Source organism: Aythya fuligula, chromosome 2 (assembly GCF_009819795.1).
Source record: "Aythya fuligula isolate bAytFul2 chromosome 2, bAytFul2.pri, whole genome shotgun sequence".
Classification (NCBI taxonomy): domain Eukaryota; kingdom Metazoa; phylum Chordata; class Aves; order Anseriformes; family Anatidae; genus Aythya; species Aythya fuligula.
In genome coordinates, this window is record NC_045560.1 from 15,844,567 (window position 1) to 15,865,146 (window position 20,580).

At 40.0% G+C, this 20,580-nt stretch overlaps 1 protein-coding gene across 3 annotated transcripts in view; it reads right to left on the minus strand.

The window, feature by feature from the left end:
* Nucleotides 1–1,115: 1,115 nt before the first annotated feature.
* The window catches only part of ZEB1 (zinc finger E-box binding homeobox 1), a 125,866-nt gene continuing 106,401 nt past the window's right edge, over nt 1,116–20,580 (minus strand). For all 3 annotated transcript variants that reach the window (XM_032182965.1, XM_032182963.1, XM_032182964.1), the window contains 5 exons: nt 18,805–19,007; nt 13,832–13,937; nt 10,497–12,310; nt 8,766–8,946; nt 1,116–3,579 (listed from right to left, as the gene is read on the minus strand). In XM_032182965.1, coding sequence (XP_032038856.1) covers nt 3,041–3,579; nt 8,766–8,946; nt 10,497–12,310; nt 13,832–13,937; nt 18,805–19,007 — 2,843 coding nt within the window. In that variant the 3' untranslated portion in view covers nt 1,116–3,040. The remainder of the gene's footprint in view (nt 3,580–8,765; nt 8,947–10,496; nt 12,311–13,831; nt 13,938–18,804; nt 19,008–20,580) is intronic.

Below are 20,580 nucleotides of genomic sequence, written 5' to 3' on the forward strand. Positions count from 1 at the left end.
TTCTACTAGTAAGGGCAGCACAAATATTCTTTCCACCCCATTTTCAACAAACGTCTCACCGGATTTATTGCTACAGACAAGTAAGATGTTCCTGAATTATGAAATAACTGCAAATCTCCATCTATAACCTTAATATAGGTTTAAAAAGGTACATTTATTTACCTACAGCTGAGCCAGTTTCACCTGTAAGAAATCCTGAACTACCCAATCAATTTATGTTTTAATAATAATTACAAGGCAACATTATTGATACAATACAAATATCAATTGTTTTCCAAACAGCTTTCTTACATCTACCTCATTGATACACTACTGAGTTAGGAAAAAGTGCAATATTTCATATACTGTACAGAAAAATACAAAAAAAGAGCATATTTAATATATTGGATAAACCTTTTATGTATATCAGTACTGAGGTAACAAGATTGAAAATTATTCAAAGCTTAGACATATGAATATAAATTAACTTATATGATTATTGTGTAAAAAAACCCAACAACATAACTGAAATGCCTATTTAGGGATCAATAAAGAGCAGAAACTTGTTTAAGTAACACTCTAAACTTTGCTTAAACTACAAAATATTGCAACAATGAATATGTAATACAACTTTCAAACCTTCATACTTACATTACTGAAGTAAGTAACGTACTTCATTACTTCAATTCACACTTCATTACTACAATTCATACTTACGTTACTTTACCTGCATCTGTAATGTTGGTGCCATATCTTTAAAAACTCAACAGCAAAACATACATCAACTTTTTCACTGGCTTATTGCTAACTCAAGAAAACAGTCATAGACTCACATTTTTTAAAAGCAATCTTATTTAAATAGAGCCTTAAAATGTGTATTATATAGATCAAGGAGGAAAAATTTACAAAAATATATGATTTGTTTTGAAGACTTAGTTGTTCTACTAACATTTGAAAAATCAAGAAATTAATGTAGCGATCCCTTTATGTGCACACAGTCAAACATTTCTTTCACTTATACGCTCCTTACATACAGTTGAAACCAGTATCTCTACTGAAACAAGAACCATGCCTGAGTAACGTCGCAGAAATAATTTAAAACAATTATTTTAAATTACCAGAATAATGACAGTAAGTCAGACTTGTTGACGCATTTTATTGTGAGATGGGGAGTCTGGTAAAAAACTAGAAAATGACCATGATGTAACAAGGAACTTAAAAATGAAGTTTCAGATTCGTAACATACATACATGAATACAGGAACAAATTGGCACAAAAATGTTAAACATTGTTCCCAACACTGTTTATAAGATTATTCTAATTTGGCTTACTAAGGAAATGAGAGTTTTATGGTTAGGCTAATCTCTTAATAAAACTGCAGAGCATCATGCTATTAGTCACACAGTGAATTTCAAAATTTAAGAGCTTTATATTAAAAACTGGGTAAAGGTAAAATGAATTGATTGCAATTGTAAAATTAATACATTCCCATTTTAATTCATCTGTTCTACAGTCCAAGGCAAGTATAAATGTTAACATAACACTGTTAAATCAAATCTCAATGCAAGAGAACCGATTGCATCTCTACTTTAAATCTTATCAACTTTCCAAATTTTCATACTAAAATATATTATTGTATTAATACAAACTACAGTATTATACACTACACTGTGTAATAAATAAAGAAATATAAAAATAAGACACATAAATATAAAAGTTTTCTAAAACTAAAAAGGTACATATGTCAGTAAGAAGGGTATTAATACTGCCAGGTTTGAAGACATACAGTACAAAATGTTGCACAGATCTATAAACTAAAAGAAATAAAATAATACTGATAGGTAAAAATCAGCTAACATTGTTAATAAATGGGGTCCATAATAACTAACATTTGAAAATACTTATGAGCCAGATAACATGTCATGTATGTGTCTGAAATTAAAGTAAACCAATAAAGCAATAAAGCAGATTAGAAAATTTCCCTTGTAATTATTGTAGAGAAATTCTGCAAGTCAGGTATTAACCCAAAATACCACCAAATAATTAAATAATGAAATATACCAGTGTTCTTACTTCTCTGATGGTTAAGTGTTTTTTCCCCATGATTAGAAGTTTGATACAAATCAACAAATGCTAGTTATTGTAGGCCACACATTGGATAAAGGCTGGTTAGAGCCTTCGTAATACTGATAAATGGCACTTACAGCACACAGGTCTTGCATAAGGCCAAAGGAGATACAAAGCTTCATATCATATCCTTCATATTGTTACTACATACTCAAAACACAATTACAAACACTGATTTTGACGACTTTGCTGTCCTTACCAGTATTAACACTGTTAGTCCCTGCAATCAGAACTCAACAACAATCTTTTCAACTACATTTTTAACCACATGAGTAAGAAACTTCAGTTCTTCTATCATCTGCTTTCTTAAGGCTAACAATACACTTTAAATGATAATATGCTCTACTACAACATCTAATGTTATAAACCGCTACCTTCTAGGTTGAATTTACAAAGGTAGCCAAGCACTGTTTGCAACTGCATTATAGGTTTCTGCAAAAGGGAATTCTGTAGTGCAGAAGTTCTCACATTTTAAAAACATAATAAAATACTGAAGCGGTTTTAGGAAATGTTTTGCCATAAAAAAAAAAAAAAATCATAAAAATCTCTCCCAATTGTACAGCTTAAAAATTAATCAACTCAAGAATGAAAATTAATACTGATAAAACAAACAATGCCAGATGCTTGTCTAATAAATCAGGTTTCCTACAACCTGTTAAATCTTTGCTTCCAGAGTCACTGTATTTTTCTAATCTGCTTCATGTTACAAACTTGTTCCTAACTTTGAAAACTGTGTGAAAAATTACTAAGTTTGAGGTTCAGGCACACCTGGATTTCTTTTTTTTTTTTCTTTTCTTTTTTTTATATATATATTTTTTTACACAGTAGTGAACAGAAATCACAGTATGCAGGCTACTGCGTTTCCATGAAAAGCATGTATAATATAGAATGAACTTCATTACCAATTTTTTTTCCTTATAGAAAAAACTATCATTTAAGCTTTATTTGTTTTTTCTTCTGACACCTGCCCATTATTCTGTATAACTTCTGTTTCTGCATTGCTTTCTTGATTTACAACTTCATCACTCTTGTTACCTTCAGTTTTCCCTTCTTCTTCTTCGTCCTCTACTTCTTGTAATTTTCTACATTCTTTTTCTTCCTGAAGTCCTTCTACCTCTTTTTCTTCCTCCTCCTCTTCCTCTTTTTCACTGTCTTCCTCTTCTTCCCTGGTTAGACTCTCTCTCTCATCCGAGTCGATCTGCGACGGAGATGCCCTGGCACCAACATGCTCAATATTTAGGACCTCCTGTCCCGTCTCTTCCTGCTCTGTGCTGTCACGCTCTTCTGCCTCTCGTTTGCAATAGGAGTAGCGATGATTCATGTGTTGAGAGTAAGACCCCGAGTGTGAAAAACGCTTTCCACATTTGTCACATTGGTAGGGTTTTTCCCCAGAATGCAGTCGCATGTGTTCGATCAAATGGTGTTTGTGTTTGAACGCTTTTTTACAGATTCCACACTCATGAGGTCTTTTACCTAGAATATAAAGCACAAACAATTGGACATTTTGTATTTAGCATTTTAAAAAATTGTACTGACACATTCATTATAAAATGCTGTTGGTGAATGTATTACCAACAATTAATAACTTTATTTAACAAGACATTCTGCTCCTAGTATGATCAGTCTGGGTATCCTGCATGAGGCCAAAGGATAAGAGTATAAGGGTATCTTGATACAATTACAAAGGTAATTTTTAAGCTTCTTAGGAAAAGTAAGCCAAGGTGATCGGCTCCGGGGCAGATGCATTCTGCAGTGGAGAGGGGGATTGAGGTGGTCAGGGCTTTTTTTCGGCATCGAGGCTACTCGAGGCAGGACCCTTCAGGACCTGGCAGCTCTCTCCTGAAGACTCAATCCTCTCTGAGACCGACTCATGAGCCTGCCACAGCACAAGTGTCTCCTGCTACACAGAAGATAAAAGTTCCCTCATCCTGCCAGGCAGTAGGAGGGGACCTAGGCCAAGATGGGGAATGGAAGCAGGTTCCCGCTCGGGGTGGTAGGCGAGGCCTGTCCCTGCCCACCTCGCCTTCCCATTACCCTCATGTAACAGGTACAAGGCTCTAGAACACAACAGTCAGAACACCGATGTAGACAAAAGCCCGTCCCAGCTGGCGAGGGTGCCTCAGGCCAGGCAACCTACTCCCAGCATCACTACATCTTCTGTCAAGAAAGACAGAAGGGTTATCGTCATGGGGGACTCCCTTCGGAAAGGGACAGAGGGCCCGATATGCCAACCAGACCCAACCCACAGGGAAGTCTGTTGCCTCCCTAGGGCTCGGGTGAGAGATGTTGCTAGGAAAGTCACTCTCCGGGTATGGCCCACTGACTACTACCCGCTACTGTTTTTTCAGGCTGGTGATGACGAGGTAGCAAGGAGAAGTCCAAGAGCGATTGAAAGGGACTTTAGGGCTTTGGGGCCACTAGTTAAAGGTTCAGGGGCACAGGTTGTGTTTGCCTCTGTCCTTCCAATAGGGGGGATCGATGTTGACGAGCAGACTTGTCACATTAATATGTGGCTTTGGGACTGGTGCAACTGGCAAAACCTTGGGTTTTTCAATCATGGGAAGGTCTACACGACACCGGGCCTGCTGGCACCAGATGGGATGCGCCTCTGTCAGGGCAGGAAAAGGATTTTTGCTTAGGAGTTAGTGGGGCTGATAGACAGGGCCTTAAACTAGAGTTGAAGGGGGAAGGGGATAAAACCAGGCCCGATGGTGATGAGCTAAGGGATGGTGCACTAGAATAAGAGGGACTGCATGCTAGTGAGGTCCTTTGGTCAGCTCCACAAAGTGCTGTGTGAAGGGAGGCACATTTGAAGTGCTTCTACACAAACACATGCAGTATGAGGAATAAAATGGACGAGCTAGAAGTCTTGGCCCAGTCCCACATCATTGGCATAGGCGAAACCTGGTGGGATGAGTCCTGGTGTGCTGCAGTAGATGGCTACAGGCTCTTCAGGAGGGATAGGCAGGGTAGGCGAGGCAGCGGGGTGGTGATGTATGTGAAGCAGGGGCTGGACTGTGTGGAACTTCAAGTTGGTGGTGGCAAAGTTGAGAGCCTCCGGTAAGGACTAAGGGACGAACAAATAAAGGGGATGTCACTGTAGGACTCTACTGCAGACCACCTGGCCAGGATGACAAAGCTGATGAGTTATTCTTTGCAGAACTAAGAGATGCCTTGAGATCAACTTCCCTTGTCCTTATGGGGGACTTCAACTTGCCAGATGTCAACTGGAATCACCACACAGCTGACACGAGCAAGTCCAGGAGGCTGCTAAAGCACCTAGATGATAACTTCTTGGTGCAGGTGCTAAGGGAGCCAACTAAGAAAGGCGCTCTCCTAGATCTGTTGCTGGAGAAAAGAGAGGGTCTTGTGGGACCGTGGCAACTGGCGGCCGTCTTGGTCATAGTGACCATGAAGTGGTTGAGCTAAAAACTTTTGGTGACAGAAGGAAAACTGCTACCAAAACTTCAGCCCTGGATATGGGGAAGGCAGACTTCAGGCTGCTCAGGGAACTAGTTAGCAAGGTCCCCTGCTTTTGAAGGCATTGGCGTTCATCAGTGCTGGTCAGTCTTTAAGCACTGCCTCCTCAAAGCACAGGACCAGGCAATTCCAAAATATCAGAAGGCAGGCAGGCAGGGCAGAAGGCCGGCCTGGCTGACCAGGGATCTTCTACTGGAGCTTAGGCAGAAAGTGTATGGCTGCTGGAAGAAGGGTCAGGCAATGTGGAAGGAATACAGGGACACTGTTCGCGTTTGTAGGGAGAAAATTCATGTGGCCAAAGCCCAATCAGAGCTGAAGCTGGCCAGGTCTGTGGGAGACAATAAACAGCTTTTTTTTTTAGGTATGTGAACAGAAAAAGGAGGACCAAAGAAAACATAGGTCCACTACTTGATGGGGAGAGCTGGCTGATGTCATCGTGGGACCTCTCTCAATTATTTTTCAACAATCTTGGGAATCTGGAGAGGTCCCAGTAGACTGGAAGCTGGCAAATGTTGTACCAATTTTCAACAAGGGCAAGAAAGAAGACCCTGGCAATTACAGGCCTGTCAGTCTCATGTCAGTGCCTGGTAAAATTATGGAGATGATCCTTGAAGATATTGAAGTGCACCTAGGAGACAATGCAGTCATTGGTCCCTGCCAACATGGGTTCACGAGGCGTAGGTCCTGCCTAACAAATTTTATTTCCTTTTCTGATAAGATCATCCATCTAGTTGACCAAGGGAAACCAGCTGATGTGATCTTTTTGGATTTCAGTAAAGCTTTTGACACAGTTTCCCATAGGATCCTACTGGATGAAATGCCCAGCATACAGCTAAACAAAAACACCATCTGATGAGTGATCAATTGGCTGACAGGCAGGGCTCAAAGGGTTGTGGTAAATGGCTGGCTGGCGGATGGTCACCAGTGGGGTCCTCCAAGGCTCCGTTTTAGGGCCAGCCCTCTTCAATGTTTTTATAAATGATTTGAATGTAGGACTAGAAGGTGTTCTGAGCAAATTTGCTGATGACACTAAACTTGGAGGAGTTGTGGACTCTGTTGAGGGTGGAAAGGCCTTGCAGAGAGATCTGGACAGATTGGAGAGCAGGGCGAACCACATGAAGCTTAACAAGAGCAAGAGCTGGGTCCTGCACCTGGGACCGGGCAACCCTGGCTATACGTACAGACTGGGCGATGAGATGTTGGAGAGCAGCCCCGCAGAGAGGGATTTGGGGGTTGTGGTTGACAGCAAGTTGAATATGAGCCAGCAGTGTGCCCTGGCAGCCAGGACGGCCAACAGTATCCTGGGGTGCATCAAGCACAGCATCGCTAGTCGGTTGAGGGAAGTGATTGTCCTGCTCTACTCTGCACTGGTGCGGCCTCACCTCAATTACTGTGTGCCGTTCTGGGCACCACAGTACAAAAAGGATGTAAAACTGAGTGGAGGGGCAGGCACTAATCTGTTCTCTTTAGTTACCAGGACATACGGTAACGGTGTCAAGCCGACGCAGGGGAGGTTTAGGCTGGACATCAGGAAGAGGTTCTTCACTGAGAGGGTGCTCGCACACTGCAACAGGTTCCCCAGGGAAGTAGTCACTGCACCAAGCCTGTCAGAGTTTAAGAAGCATTTGGACTGTGCACTTTGTCACATGGTCTGAAATTTTGGGTAGACCTGTGTGGTGCCAGGAGTTGGACTCGATGATCCTTTCCAACTTGGGATATTCTATGATTCTATAATTCTATGAAAACTAACATAAAAGAATATTCTCAGATTCAATTTTGAGCACAAAAAATGAATATAAATAGATTAGAAAATGAGGAATATTTCTTGCATTAAATGTTATTCAGACTCAAAACCATTTTAACACATCTCCATTGATGGAAATTTTAAATCAACTAAGCTTTTATGTTAACTTTTGTGCACCAGTCCTTGTAGCATGTCATAGGTAAAAGGAAAACTATTCTAAAATATTCTCTGGCACAGATGGGTATCTTACATATAAAACTTGCTTCCAGTATATCAACTGGAAAAAAATCTGCTTTCTTTGACTGAGTTCTCTTTCTGCTCTTTTTTCCAGCTTTCTACTTGCCTCTCTACTACTTGCCTTTCTGCTGCTGTTTTTAGAGACTCTTTTAAAGGCAGCACGGACCTAGTTATGTTATTTTGATTTCAACACTCAAAGTTGTTAGGCAAAACAACTTTGCACAGCTTTCACCCAGACATAAAAAAATACAGACAATGAGACAGCAGTTTTCTGGTCGCGCTCCCTGTCAAATTATGTCAAACAAGCAGCATTTCTGAACTCAACATTTAATATAAAAGCAGAACAGAAAGCAAAATTGTGTTATGAAAGGGAGAAGTTAAGAGTCTCAGAGCAGGGAAGGTATGAAAATAGAAGATATCTTAACAAACACAACTTGGGAAACTTGATCAAATGTTAAAGACAAAGGGGAGCATTTTATCTTTTTAATTCTGTGTTTAAGTACAATGAACTAAATATTTAATATGCAGAAAGACAATATAGGCACTTAACCAGGAGGAAAAGAGATTTTTGAAGACATCACTGAAATAAGACAGCAACACTTACTCAAAAAAAAAAAAAAAAAAGACTAAGGATAGCAGAAGTGGAGCTAAAAGGAACAATTATGAAAAATTAGAAATAAAAATGAAAGCCACAAAGGTTTTCCTTTGGGGTTAGATTCTACATATCATGAACGTCTATTAACTTCAGATAACTACAAATTTGGCTTACTTTGAGAATCCTTTGTAGCCTGGCTGGCTTTCATGTGACGTATCACACACATATATGGCCCTTTTCTAATAAATAAATAATATATGTACATATATTCTTTCTTAATTTAAAACCAGACAAAGTAAATTAGACATAATAAGTCCTTGACTATAGATTGTGGTGTGCAGATGATTGTCCATGAGCCAGATGGAAGAAAATCCCCATTTTTCTATTCAGGGTTTAGATCTTGCAAATTTAAGAAACATAGAACTACAGTTCTGTGAAACAAATTTACAAAACATGGATTTCTAAAGAAGTCTGGGCACAGATGGTAATAAGGACTATTATACTTCTCTTACAACATTTTCTGTGAACTGAATTCCAGTTGAGCTTATCAGTTACCCACAAGCAATAAAATAATGATCTGCAACTGCATATCCTAGTACGTACCTGTGTGTTCATACTTATGTCTCAATAATGAACTGCTCTTCTGGAATATTTTGTCACATAAATCACATGCATACATCCCATTTTCTGTCTTTCTCATCTTTTTCTTTGGGGGTGTTGAATCAGAATCATTTTGATCTTCTACATTCGATACTCCTTCTGAGCTAGTGTCTTGCCTTTCATCCTTAAGAAAAATTACAAAAAAAAGGTTGAGTTCAATAAAAAAATGCACTAATGCAGCACACGATTTATAAAATGTAAGCTGAAGCCACACAGTTATTTTCATTCCATCCAGTAAGTGGCCAAACAAAATTGTTTAGACTTAAACTGTCAAAAAAAATCTTTCACTGCACCTATCTGCGCTGCAGTCCTTGCCATCATCCAGATGCAGAATTCTCAGGTCGAATGACTGTAATCATATCCAAACCTGATTGTTGGCCAGGTCTAGGCTACACTGGCTCATCATATTTTAAGGCCCCTAAAATACATGCAATGTTACGAAGGAAAGGATTATAGAGCTGTAAAATACCTTAAGAAGTGTTAGGAAGGTAAAAGAGCCCATTAGATGCCGAGCTGCATTTTTGAATGAATGTTTGTCCCCCATATTTTGCTACTTCACAGGTTCTATGGAAGATTTTTTGGCAAAGTTATCAAAAAAGCTATTTATCATTTGAATTTACATAACTGACCACCCTTCTCCTCATAAATCTAACAAAAATCTAGTTTAAACAAGATACGGGGGATTTCAAATGTTTTATTAACAAAAAGTTGTCCATATATTGTAACTGTAGCCTATTCCTAAGCATTTCAAGTGTTAAAGCTCACCTGTAAGTAGCATAGTATTTTCTACTGATAGTATCACAACATTCACAATTAATTTTGTCGTGTATTATCAAATCTGAGTATTAAAATGTACGTATTAGCTGCCTCATATTTTTGAGGTTTCCTAAACTCTAACACATAAGCAGCCCTGTCAATCTTCATGGCTCCCCAGTCTCTGGCTATACAGCAACCTGTATAAAATGCCGAATGGCCAATTTCTAAGATTTAATTAGAAATGCTAAGTCTCTATGTAAGTCAGTTCAGTTCTGCTCTGTCTCTACCTCCATATACATTGGTATCTCTCAGCCCAAAATCTAACCCTGGTTAGATCACATCTAGAGGTACCCAGGGAGGAACCGATCAGGGTACAGGAGTGGTGCATGACGAAGATAATACCTACCCTACTTCCATTTGAAAATGCTTCGGAATTTTGTTTAAAGTGCCATTATTGTGAAGGATGAATTCAGCTACTCTGCAAGCTAAGAAAGCACAGCAGAGTGAAAAGAATAGCGAGAACTTACAAATGGTTTATTTTCTGGATGTGGGGAAAGAGGAGATAAGGAATCTAAGCCACGGCTTTACCTCGGTTTTTGATCAGGAGAACTAAACTGTCTTTAAAATACTGAGCACTACTGTTCAAGAAGACACTTCTGAATGGCACAATTTAGTGAGGAATTGACTTGTCCATGCACAGAACTAGACTGCAGCTGTCAGTCTAGACTCCAGCTGACCGAGCTGACTAGCTTTGCAAAGGTGTTAATGGTGACGTCTGTTACCTGTTAACAGTCAAACCGAATAAACGGGACAGTTTGTGTTTACATTTTATTTAATTTAACATTTTTCTATTAGTTTAGTACGGGTACAGAATGAACACATCACATACAGTGCAGAGGAACACATAGACTTCAGTACCTGACTTCCATTGGCTTGTTGGGTCTGTTTTGGTGGTGTTTCCTGAACTGCAGGACTAACTGTAGTAGAGTACGTATAAGCCACCTGGGGAATCAAAATGGTTTGCTTATTGGCAGCGAGAGCTCTCAAGCATGGAACACTGTTCTGGTCAGCAATGGCAACAATTGTAGGTAACTGGGCAGTGACTGTAGGTATAGCAATATTTATGGGATTGGCACTTGGTGGGATTACATTTACAATAGGATCAGAGTCTGTAATACTGTTGTCCTTTTGTGGTTCTTTTTTTGCACAAGTTAAGTTCAAAGGTTCTTCTTGGACAGAATAAACACTGTTCTGGTAAACACTAGTTATGGTAGATCTTTCCAATAGTTCTCCATGTTGCTTTGGTAGCGAAAGGTCAAGAGGTTCAATTTGTGGCTCTTCTTGTACACCCTCTGCCGTGTACGTATAACCCTGTGAATTTCGTGATGAAGAAAGGTTTAGTGGCGATGGGGATGGCGTGCTACTGCGTGAACCATTCAGAGTTGATCCCCCTGATGAAGTCTGAGATTTTGTTTTATCGGCCGGATTTTCTGAATTACTCGTACTGTTCTGGGGTTCACTCACATTTGTAGTTGCTGCTTGATCATCGTTATCTGCGGGGCTGCTTACTTTAGCTTGTTCGGGAGAAGATGGTCCAGAAGACTGCACAGAAATTTGTCCAGCTTGCATTTTTTCAAACCACTTTTTTACCACATCCAGTGGTAGGTTTACTGAATCGGCTATTTTTGAAAGCTCTTCTGCGCTTGGTTGTGCATTTAATGCATAATACGCTTTTAGGAGCGATAAAAGGTTCTTTAAAGGTGGCTGACCAGGAGACAAGTTGTTCTCCCCAGTTTCTGATGGGGCAGGGGAGTCAGGCTTCTCAGCTTCTGTTTCACTGGATTGAGGAAGCTGAGGAGGATTTTTCGTTTCATAGTGCTTTAATTCTTGAAGTGCATTAAGATCTCCTGGACAGTCATCACAAAGAAGACAAGTGCTATCATTGGTCTCTCCTTCAAAGTTCTTATCTTTCTCAGACTTCACCGTAAGATCTTCTGGTAATTTTTCATTTTTGCAACTGTTTGCAGGAACAGAGTGTTCTTTTTTTAGATTTTGTGGAACAACCTGAAGTTGGCTTGGCTGCTCCAAGCTGTAGTTGATGATAATTTTGGTTGTCCCATCTTGGTCAACCAAAGGAAGACTGATAGCTGAAATGAGGGAATGGCCAGCTTGTTGTATAGATGCATTGCTGATTGTTTCTTGTTCTTTGGATGCAAGACTAGCGTGATTGTTTTCCAATACTTGCCTTATTACATTACCATCCACTGCCACTTTAAGTACATTTTGAATGTCACTTAAGTTGATGCTTATGGGAGACACCAGACCTACTGTTGGTAGAACAACAGCTTGCACCACACCCTGAGGAGAACTGGTTGCCTGCAATGGGCTACCACCACTAAAAACCCCATTCTGCAAAGGGGTCGAACAATTAATTCCTGAAGCAACCACTATGGGCTTGAATTCATAATCCACAGGTTCAGTTTTAATTTGGTTAACAGGAAGTTGCTCTTGCAAGGGTTTGTTTTCCATCTTTTGTCGTATCTGTGGTCTTGCTGGGCTACCGGGTGATGCAGAAAGGGAAGGGGAGGAGCACTGAGACGTCTTGAGCCCTGTCCGAGCTCGACCATTCACGGGCATCAAACCAATACACTTCTTACTGCTTATGTGTGAGCTGTATGAACCAGAATGGGAAAAACGTTTCTTGCAGTTTGGGCACTCATATGGCTTCTCTCCTAAAGATAAAAAAAAGAAAGAAAAAAAAAAGAAGAAAAAAGTGCATGCAATGTTTCATCAGGTTACGGTGCAACTTTATCAAGCACAGTAAACAGAAAAGAATACACCAAAATTAGCTCTCAAAGAGTCCTACAGAAAAAAATCCTTTACAGTGAACTGAACACCAAAAGCTATTATGTCATCTCTAGCTCTGATTCTAGGGTCTCTGATAAGTTCAACTGTGGTCAAGTAGTAGACAAAGGATGGCACCCACATGACCATGATACATTCTGGTATTTCCCAGTAACTGCCTACATATGACATGAATGAGTCTACACGATACTTGCAGATTTCATTAAACTCCATTCCAGCAGCAATACTACTAATGTCAGAAGCAGCATTAAACAATTCAGAATGGAAAAAAAAAGCAGAATATGTTTAACCAAAGAAAAACACAAATGGCAAAAATGTAAATCATAATTAAATAAGGAGCTGCATTTTACTGCAGCAAATACAAATACAAAATATCTGTATTTTCCTGTAATGCTCATCAGCTGAATATAAACAAGCAAAGTTTAGGTAAAGGGAAACCAGAACGAGGCATAAGACCAATGTCTGTTTGCCTTCAGAGATGAGTATCAGGTTAAATGGTCAGGAAGATGCATACAAATATGCAATCGTTACACCCACAGAGTTGACTTTTCAGGGTATATGTGTTACAGAGGAAAAGGAAAGAGCCAGAACAGCTGGCTTTCTTCAGAATGAAAACTGCGTTGGCTGAAGCTTTCCCATGCACAGACATAGATGCCAGTACTCTGTGGAAATGAAATGAATTTGATGTTTGCTGAGGGAAGACTTCTGAGTAAGGTGCTCTTAATTGCTATTATTATGGCCGAGCAACCAATAAGGAGGGAAAAGATGGCCTAACACCCTGTTTTCAGACTTACTGTTAGTGGGTACATTTGGGTTAAAGAGAGAAAATAAGAAGCTCTTCTGAGTGACCAGAGTATACTTATTATATAACATAATGAATATTAATACACGATACTACATGTTAATTTATTACAAATTGAAACTGTTGTGACAGTGTATCACAATTTCAGACCTGTGTCTTAAGGCTATTTTAACATCACCATTGTGGAATGATGAAAATCACAGCCACAGGAGGAAGCACAGTTGTTATGTCCTGATTGTTATCAACTAAAATTTTCTAGCAAGGCTCATAACATGCAGAGTGGTCTGCAACCACTGAGAAAAACCAGACCAGTGAAAAGGACTGGAAGGATGCCCCCATTTCTTCTGTCACAAGTGAAGTTTTCCTTAAGTGTCAGAGCTCAAGCTGCAACTGTAAATCCTCTTGAGTTATCCTACTTATTTTCTGCACACAGCTGAAGGCTGCAGTCAGTAGGTGCAGAATCGCAGAGGAAAAAAAAACAAACACCCGTATTTTAAACTTGGACTGACAAGGCTGATATCTCATCAAAGCTATAAAATGTAGGAATGGTAACATTAGTACATAATTCAATGCTTGATTTATTTACCACTGTGGATTCGTAGGTGCTCCTTTAGATGATGTTTATATTTAAAAGCTTTTCCACATTCAGTGCACTTGAATTTTCGATTACCGCTGGACTGCGTCACATGTCTCTGTAAGAAAAAATTAACATTATTGCACAGAACAGCATATTGGAAAAAAACTCGTGTTTTCACATTGTAACAGAGAAAATGCAATACAAAACTGAAAATAATCAATCATAATTTTAAGAGACTGAAGGTGGTATGTGTTATGCATGAAAAAGAAACAAATCAGAAGTCAGGTTAAAACTGAACCATGTGTATCTTCAGAATAAATCTGGTACAGTAAAAAGAAAAAAAGTATTTGCCCCTTCTCCTAAGTTCAGGTGAAGCTTGTATATGAGTAAGAACTTCCAAGATCTATGCTAATTCAATTTGTGAAAGCAAAAAAACAAAAAAAACCCCAAGCCCACCAACCACAGAATATGTCACACAGAATAGAGAAACATTAAAGCATATAAAAGCCTGTTTAAAGTTTAATCAGGTGACTTGATTTTTCCATTTACATGCTTCCAGTGCTTACTGTTGGCCTTGGATTCCTTTATGTAATGGTGCCACAGGATTGCTCAAGAGAAGATGGCTCAATGACAACAAAGGCACTCTCAGTCACAATTAATTCTCAAAATAAATGCAAAAAACTCAATTAAAATAAATATCGAGAGATTTCCCAAGCACACAACATCACATTTCTTCACTGTTCGCATTGAAGCTGTGTAATTATTTTTGTTATATTTTGCCTTTTGGGAGCATTTATTGTCAAGCACTTTCAAATTTTAATCAAATTACTTTTAATATAGCTTTTTCATTATACCTTAGGAAAAAAAAAAAGCAGAGAAAGGCAGGTAAGTCTATGGACTGTATATGTGAAATATGTATATATGTACGTAATGTATATATGCTCAAGTTAATTTTTTTACAAACTTTATGAATCTGTGAATGTGCATTTTTCAAGACAACAACTGCATGTGATTTAGGCCTTGGAGCTGCTTGATTGCCAACACGAAGCAGAGCAATCGGAGTGCTTTTTCCAACCAATTGTCTCTTTAAAACAGCAGCAGCTCCTTTCTAAGCGGAGCTAACTTTGCAGAGGTGCCCTACCACCGTTTGGATGCAGCTGCAGACCTTGGGCGAGTATTTTCATAAACTCATTAGCAGAGCTATTCACATACCCTGGGGAACAGCCTGCGCGCGGGCAGCCAGCAGGCAGCAGCTGATGCGCATTCACCTCCCCTGCGGGAGGCTGCAGAGGGGCTCCTCTGCCCACCCAGCCCTGGGACTTCTCCCCGAGAGCCTGCTGGGGGCCGAGAGCTCTGCTGGAGAAGGGGGAGATGGATAGGAAGGCAGGGTGGTGCTCCTGCCATGATTTATGAGCGATGGTTTTGAGAACGTTTAGCTGCGAGAGTTTGCTGGCTGAGGAGTGTGAGGACTCTGAGGTGTGCTGTCCAAATGTTCAAGCCCCCTGTTCCGTACCCTGTCCTACTTTACATGATACAGATGCTAACCAAAGACAAATTGAAACAAGATAATCTAAATTGTTTCCAAGTACTCTAATTCTGCGCTTCTCTCGGGATAAGCATTTGTTTAAGCTGCAGTTTTCACCTCTCAGCAGATCCTGCTCAGCTCCACCTCCGTGTCCTCTCCTTTCAGCCTTCTCCAAGTCTCTGCCTTGAGGTCTCCACTCCGATTTACCCTGATTAGACCCCTGTTCCCAGGTTTGTCAGCTATCTTTTGCTAGTCCACACATCTTCCGAGCTTTGTTTCACTATGTACGTTGGAGATGATGCTCTAGAAGACTGTGGCTGACTCACTGTGCTGTAATGACCCAGCTTCACCGAGCCTGGGGAACCGTGTCAGGATTTACTTAAGCTTGCAGAGAATCAGTTACTGCTGTTTGACTTGAGATTAGGCAAGTTAAAGGATCTCAGCATGCAAACAGCTACTGCAGATGCTGGACTACATACATACTAATACTAAATATTACTGCACGTATTCAAGCTGTCAAAAATATTTCTGCTCCAGTCTTTAAAATTCAATGTGCTGCTTCCCTGGCATGGAAGCTCACGTTTCTTTTACCAAATTTGTAACGAGTCTTTCTGTTTTCCTGGTTACAGCTGTAAGCTGCTTTCAATGCTTTGAGCCTTCTGCTAGGTAGCATTTCCATCTGTGCTGCCTTACCTTCTTGTGTTTGTCATTCTTTATTCAGCTTTCTCTTATCACTGTTCCTCCTGTGCTTTTTTTATTTATTTTAAATCTGGGATATCCTCAAGAGGTACACTGCAGAATCTTCTTTAGAACTAACTGAGAAATCATGAATCTTCTCTGAAGTACCATCTGTGATACTTCCACCTTCATTTTCTGAGATTCAAATGTTTTTCCTCTTCCAGTAGTGTTAAATCTATCTTTTTGTGCCTCCGATGTGTGATATATTGTTTAATGCACTGTACTTAACTGCTGTTTCCTGTTCATTAAGACTTAACCTCAGCATTCAGACCATAATCCTCTGCATTTCTTTTAGGACTGAAAGAAGAAACATCGTCCTTAAGGTCTGTAAGTAGCCACTAACAGAGCTCTGCATCAAATATTTACTGTGCTTTGGACACAAGTCCACTCTCTTCACACTAGAGAAAGGAAAGCATTAACGGGACTCCTGAAAAGTTGTTTGGAAAATAGGAGTCACAGCTAAATTGGTGGTCTTTCACAGACGATTTGGTAATGATCTTCTAGAATGGTCATTTGTCAGCTGTGTTCACGGCAATATGAAATTTTAACAGACTAGCTCTGGGTGCTTTGTAGATTGATGAGAAGAAAAACGAAACACAGGAAGCATTTATCCATGCTGCGTCTCTTTGGGGCATCAGACGTGAAAGCAGGTGATACACAGCCACCACTGCTGCCTCCTAACCCTTAGCTGGTGCCAGAGCAAGTGCACAGCAGTACGAGGAAAGCTGGGGACACAGAGGAGAGGGGGGTGGAGGAGAAGGTGCAGGATCAGTGCTCAGCTCTCCGCTGGAGCAGAAGCAGCCAGAAAGCCTGGCATGTTTGCCCCTTCCTCAGAGGAAGGCACAGCCTGCACCTACCTCTTCCGCTGCCTCCACTACACTAGAAATTATCTTTGCTCACTGCTGCCAGTTATAAAACTGTCACATGCTGTCACATGCTTTCAGGTACGTCCTTTATGAATAAGGAAGAACAGGAAACACTAAGTTTTGAAGATGTTGCTGTAGAAGATCCATGGCCACGTTGCCTATACTTTACTACACATAAAATTCAATTTTCCATTACACAAACGATGTAACTGTGTGCATGCAGCAAATCTGATGACATGACAACATTGTGACAATAACATAAACAAGTAAGCATTTCAAATTAACCAAGTATCTGCACTGCTGTAGTTCTGGCTATGGCTCTAGAAAATCACATTTAACCTGGTGAATACCAAGTTCCAGATACTTCACAGAAACAATATTCCTGCTTATCAAATGCAGTCATGTCCTTCAGAAGCATAAGCCCATTAAAATACCAAACATTTCCTGCAGCAACACAATGTTTCCTTTTCTAGCAATTCTTCTGAGATTGTTTATTCCCTCGATATTTTTTCTCTTTTCTTCCAAACTATATGCAAAAATGGGAAGTCCTCCCAAGTACTTCATTCTTCTACTTTTGGGCTTCTGGTTTGAAAAAATGTAAAATAAAAGTGGTAGCTTACAGCAATGAGACTTTACAAAAAGCTCTCATATATTTTAGTCAGAATTGTAAGCTGTATATAAGATGATAGTAGCTTTAAAGTGGAAGCCAAGCCAATAAGAGAGCATGGCAGAAATGGATTGTTCAGGGGAAATACTTGTGATTAAACAAGAGCTGCCCTGCCAGAACACACTGGCGAGGTTATTCCAAACCCTGTGAAACAGTAAAACCCTTGCCACTAGACCGCCCTTACTTTTTGTAAAAACTTCTCCTGAATGTATTCGCTCAGATATAAAGAAGGACACTACAGTTTTAACCTTGTTGAACTCTTTGACTTAGTAATAGCTCGTTGAACAGGGGTTAGCAATACGTAAAAGAGCATCTCCTTTTTTCTATTGGATGTTACAGCTTTCGGGAAGGGAAGGGAAGGGAAGGGAAGGGAAGGGAAGGGAAGGGAAGGGAAGGGAAGGGAAGGGAAGGGAAGGGAAGGGAAGGGAAGGGAAGGGAAGGGAAGGGAAGGGAAGGGAAGGGAAGGGAAGGGAAGGGAAGGGAAGGGAAGGGAAGGGAAAGGAAACCTCAGGTCTCTCAGTAGTAATGAGGAAGCCAGCTCACCAGGGCAGTTCAAGGAACCATGCCCTTGGGTTAACCAGTGAACCAGAGAAAACAAGCTCAGAATATTTTTAGCCCTTTCTATTGCTTTATTTAGTGTCGAAACGCTGTAATTTATGCACGAACAATTTTTTGTATATTGTCTTATAGCATGGGCCATATTTAGAAATTGTATCTCACAGTTCAGACAAATGAATCAACACAATGGATTGTTTCTTCAGGGCAAAAATGGCTACACTCGATTTTGAATTGGCCAAACAGGATATATGGAAGAAAAATATAAGTATTTCGCTAAAGATGTGAGATTAAATTTGAGTCATGACTCTTATGTAATGTTAGGCGATGAACAGAAAAACCTAATCACCTGTAAATACAATGAAGCACTAAAAAAAACATACTAAAATTCAAACCCAATTATACTGCGTAGATGAATGAAAGCACAGGAATTCACATCTCATCCTCTGATAGCAGGGGAGAAAGTCTGACTTCATCAGCAAGCTTCAGTAAATGCTCCAGGATTGGGACGCCAGCCAGCGAATACTCTGAGTCGAATATCTGACATGCTCTGTGCGGATATCTCTGCTCACACACCAGCTCACGGCGCTGCTGCAGAAGGCAGCAAGTCCTCCAGCCCCGTGGCACTTACCTGATCTCGTCCCGACTTGTGCGACGTCATGTGGCGGTCCAGCTGGGTTCTGTAGGCGAAGGTGTAACTGCACAGGGAGCAGCTGAAGTTATCTTCGTTCTTTTCATGGCGGTACTTGATGTGTTCCTTCAGAGAGGTAAAACGCTTGTACCCTCTATCACAATACGGGCAGGTGAGCAGTTGGGAAAATGCATCGGGCGTTCCTACACAGGAGAGAGAACACACCGTACTTAAATAAACTGTTTGCTCTGAATTTACCTAAGCTGATTGTAATTGTAAAAAAAACACGCAGCTGCTAGGAAGCTCCATCTGTTTTAGAAAAGGAATAATGACCGTTTATATATTTTCCACAGGTATTACATTTCTAACTGCAGCATGATACAGCTGTCCCAGTGTGCTGTGGAGGACGTCAGCACAATGACACCCAGCCGAGCCACACCTCTGTCCCTAAGTCTGTCGGACTTTGCTACACAGCACCAGAGCTTCTGCACATGTACTTCGGATTAAAAAGTACTCTGAAAATTGTAAAACGTAGTTGAAGATCCAGTAATCTCTGTAGACCTGGCCAGCCCAATCACTGGCAACCCTGAAATCATGTTTACAAGTTATGTCTAGCACTAAAACATTTAATGGCCATCCAGTTTCAGTTCCTAAGGAATAAACAGTATTTGCATCCTGCAGAGAACAATTTTTTTCTCTTAACACAAAATTGTAAGAGGAAGGAGAATAGAAACATGGTCTATAATCTCACAGTTATACACAGATATGCACCTGGTAGTAGGACATATAGTCTGCAGGAGAAGGGGATAAGTGACAGAGCTATCAAATGTGATGCCATAAATATGATTTCAATACAACCTATGGATTTTACTCTTCTGGCTTTCATGAAGTCACTTCTGTGTCAGTACAGTAAAAAGTGAAATCAAATTAAAGCTGAATAGTAATTTGACAAGAATATTTCTGAGAAGTCACCATTTATGAAATTTTAACTCCAGCTCTTCTTACCAGGCATATGTTTATGCCCCATATATAGTAACTGATTCTACATTAGAATTGTTTTTTTTCTCAGAGATTCTTACTTTACATCTCACTTCACAGATTAATGAAAATGTGCTTACCTAAAAGCAGGGTTTGCTGTACTTGCTGCACTATTTATAAGGTGTGGTATCCTCTAATGACCATCCTAACCTTCCATGCTTCAAGGGAAAACAAATTTTGTGTTGATTCACCTATCCACTGTGATAAGTGAAAGCAGGAGGGGAAGGTGGAACGTCCTCACAGATTATCATTTTGTGATCTGAAGCATGAGGTGCAAATTTGTACAGATTGTCATTTTAAGTTGCTGAACTATAAGCATTATTAATACTCCTAAAATTAACCAGTAGTTTCTAAAGTACTTCTGAATTATTTATCTTCATGACCTCTTCCAGCAGTTATTTCCATAGATTGATTATATGCTCTATAAAGTGGCAATTCCTTTTGTTTGTGTGGAATTTACTGACTTTATTTTTACTGCAATTGGTCTTGCAAAACAAAAAAAGGAAGAGTCACACCAGTTTTCATTAGTACTTAAAAATAACACCTTCTCTGTCATACAGGATCTTTTTCATTCCTTATGAGAACGGGCTAGGTAACGCTCACATTTCACTGTTTTTACTTTGGTGTAGTTCTAGCCGTTTAAGTTTCTTGTTTTCCCAGATTTGGTACGTTTTCCAAAAACGAGCACATCCCCACATGTGTGGATATAGTATGCTTCCCTTCAATTGATTTTTTTCC